The sequence below is a fragment of the Sinocyclocheilus rhinocerous genome, unplaced genomic scaffold (genome assembly GCF_001515625.1).
Source record: "Sinocyclocheilus rhinocerous isolate Xijiao unplaced genomic scaffold, SAMN03320098_v1.1 scaffold2993, whole genome shotgun sequence".
NCBI classification, from domain to species: Eukaryota; Metazoa; Chordata; class Actinopteri; order Cypriniformes; family Cyprinidae; genus Sinocyclocheilus; species Sinocyclocheilus rhinocerous.
The window spans coordinates 66,356-70,096 of NW_015628751.1; the positions used below are offsets into that span (position 1 = coordinate 66,356).

Genomic DNA, 3,741 nt, shown 5'->3' on the forward strand with positions numbered 1-3,741 from the left:
GTGATGCAGCTGACACAGAACAGCATACGTTGTTTACGTCCGGCGGATATTCTCCAAAATGGCGCTACAGGGTGATGCGGAGGAGACGAATTGTTGAATAAAGTCTTTTTTTTTTTGCGCACAAAAAGTATTCTCGTAGCTTCGTATAATTGCGGATGAACCACTGATGTCACATGGATTATTTTACAGATCTCCTTGCTACGTCTCTGGACTTGGGAACATTTAAGTTGTATTGCTGTCTATGCAGGGTCACACAGCTCTCAGATTACATCAAAAATATCTTAATTTGTTTTCCGAAGATGAACGAAAGTCTTACGGGTTTGAAACGACATGAGGGTGAGTAATTAATGACAGAATTTTCATTTTTGGGTGAACTAACCCTTTAACTCCGTAAAACTGAATCCAGTCTTGTTTCATTTCATTTACAGATGTTGACAATATCCTCCCAGAGCAAAGACATCCTTTGCCATCTTATCTAGACTACAGACAAAACCGCTCCATCAAAGCATACCAGACCGGCTACTTTCATAGCCTGTGTGCCAAGGGATCTGACAGCAAGATCCGTGTTTTTGAGATAAACCTCGGAGCAGGGATGAAACGTCTAGGGGGAGCTTGCAAATGGGATCCAGAATCTATCCAACATGGAACGCATTTCTGTGATGGGCCGCTCAGACCCAGAACCTCATATCGGTACTATTGAATAGCTTTATGTAATATTTGTTTGTAATGTTCATCCATCTCAATGTCAAGTGTGTTTTATTAAAAAGAAGATTGTCTTCATATTAAAAATTGTATGCTGCAGCATAACAAAATTGATAAGTATTTTAAAAAATGCTAGTGAATATCATACCTAAACTGTCATTATTTATTCACTCTCATATTATTCGAAACCTGATTGACGTTCATTCGTCTGTGGAACATCAAAGGAGATGTTTAGAATAATGTTCTTGGTGTTCTTTTTCGTACAGTGACAGAGAATGTTGATGGGTCCTGTCAAGCTCTAAAAATGACCAAAAAGTGATTACGCTAAAATAATATAGCATTAAAATATTATATTAATGTGACAGGTTTGGAATGATATGAATATGAGTAAATGAGGACAACATTTTTATTTTTAACTGAAATCATTTTCAAATCAGGTTTAAGATGTGTAATTCTAAATATTCTTACTTTACTGTCTCAGATTAAGTGTCCGTGCCTTCACTCAATTGTTTGATGAAGAGAACAAAGAATGTGTGCATCCCCTTTACACCGACACTTACCTTTCCCTCCCATTATTAACTCAATCAGGTAAGAACACTGATGTTTTTTTAGTGTTAAGTATCAGCAGGACAGTTGAGTTTAGGATTGTTGAGATGAGAACATGACACAGGTCAGATTCAAACCAGTTCCCCATTTGCAATACCACTGTGCCATGACTCCTACCTATTTTTTTTTAAGTAGTGTAATTTCTCATGTTTTTGTCATTCAGCACCACGAAATGGCCTCACAGGAGGAATCACCGCTGCTATGTTTCTAGTCGCCATGATGCTTGCTCTGACTGCCTTACTCATTTACAGAAAGAGGGCTCACAAAATGTGAGTACACACAAACACTTTTGTTAACACACAATGTTTGTTACTGTGCTGATGTTTATTTGTGTCTGTTTGTTCTTCAAGAGCCGTGCAGGAAAGTCCAGTGATGAAAATGTGCATGTGGAAGGCGCTGCCTACCTCACAGATGTGCTCAGGCATAAGGAGGTACCAAAATACTTACATTCTCTTTATTTTAATGAGAGGAAAATAAATAATAATGATATTTATAAATCATATTTTGTACGACTGACATCTTTGCGAAGACAAAACACTGAGCCTAAACTCCTCAAAAACAAGTTTGTTCATAAATGACTTATTGCAGCATTTATTTTTAACATTATTATTATAAGCATGAATGTTATTGATTTAGAATGTTTACTATTATGCACTAGCCCAGTCCAAGCAGCCCAGTTTGAGTCTCATCTTGCTAAACTTCAAGCTGATTGCAGTTACCTTCTATCTGAAGAGTTTGAGGTAATACACTGCATATAACAAAATCAAACACTAAATATCTAAGTATCAAAGCAGTAACAGAATAGTAGACTTGATAGCCTAGTCAAGACATCCTTCCACTTTAATCTAAATAAACATTTTTCAGCAAATAAGCTGAACTTTATCATCTGAATGCATTATTGATTATTGCATCAACATTTACCCAATGTTGAAAAGGGCCTAAAGGATGTGGGACGGACCCAAACTCAGAATGCTGCACATCTACCTGGGAACCGAAGCAAAAATCGCTACAACAATATACTGCCCTGTAAGTAAAGACAAATGATACTGTAAGTAAAATACAAGTATTACATATTTACATCTCAAGGCATACTAGACTACTACTTATACCAGTATAGTTAGTGCTTTTTCAAATGCAAAGCAGCTTGATTCTAAACTTGTAATTTTTTTTTTTTTATTAAATAATACATTTATTTTGTTTATTTTTGTAACTATTTTTTATTAAAATGTTATATACTTGTAGTCTATTCCCTCTGCTCATTAACCTCCTTACTGATTAACTGTAGACGACTCAACGCGGGTAAGACTGTCTTACTTGGAGGATGACCCCTGTTCAGACTACATCAATGCTAACTGCATACCTGTGAGTTGTTCTTCATATGATTGTTCAATGGCTTGGCTAAAGACTGGGTGGAATTGTGGGTTGTGTGGTGTATCGTAAAAGATGGAGTTTTATTGAGGATTTTATACTGACAACTAGGGCTGCACGATTAATCGAATGCGATTGTCATGCGCATTTTGATAGTAATGCCGGTTCTGTAATCAGCAGGAAATCATCATCACGTGCTTTCAGATGGAGCAGAATTTACTACACATAGCCGTAGTTCACTGACAAGTTACGCAAAAAAATCGCAGACGATTTTATTGCACGATTCTGAAATCGAAGAAATCTTTTGTGATTATGAAAGCTGTTTGCATAGCTTCTCAGTGAACTACGGTAGCTCTGTGAAGTAAATGCTGCTCCATCTGAAAGCATGTGAAAATACCACATTTAATAACATATTTTTACTCCAAACTCACTTCATAATGTCAGTCGAGTGTTTGAAATAAATCCTTCTGCGAGATGATGTGGCTTCTTACACAGATTTACTGCTGATCACAGAACCGTGCTTCACTGAAAGATACGCATGACAATTGCAGCTTCTGTCGAATCGCGAACTCGATTCCATTTCGATTTATCGTGCATCCCTACTGACAACTAGCAGCGTGCACACAGCTTCATTCAGCTTCATGTGTTTTGGTTGCCGATCATAGAAATGCAGTATTCAACACCCCCAGCACCTCCACCCCAAAAATAAATTTCAAATAAATTATATATTTTATCTTCATTTTTTTTTTTTTTGTCGACCATTCCAGCTTTCCATGATAATAGTAAGGTTACTAAGATCAAGTGACTAGTATTCATCTGGTCATGTGATCTCACAGTACAATCACTACTTTTGGTTTGAAACTTGCCCTCATGTCATTTCAAAGCTGTGTGATGTTCTTGCTTCTATGGAACACATGGGAAGATATTATCTTTTTTCTTTTTGTTTTGACCATACAGTGAAAATAAGTGAGGTCCTAAACAACATTGGACCCCACTGACTTACTTTTTTTTTTTTTTTTTTACATTTTTTTTTACAACACGATTTGTAATATAATATTTTTTCAA

General features: G+C 36.4%; 1 protein-coding gene across 1 annotated transcript in view; it reads left to right on the forward strand.

The window, feature by feature from the left end:
* The window catches only part of LOC107738449 (receptor-type tyrosine-protein phosphatase beta-like), a 53,308-nt gene that overhangs the window by 36,305 nt on the left and 13,262 nt on the right, over positions 1-3,741 (forward strand). Inside the window, exon 24 of the mRNA XM_016550210.1 lies at positions 2,594-2,670. Within this exon, the coding sequence (XP_016405696.1) occupies positions 2,594-2,670 (77 nt within the window). The remainder of the gene's footprint in view (positions 1-2,593; positions 2,671-3,741) is intronic.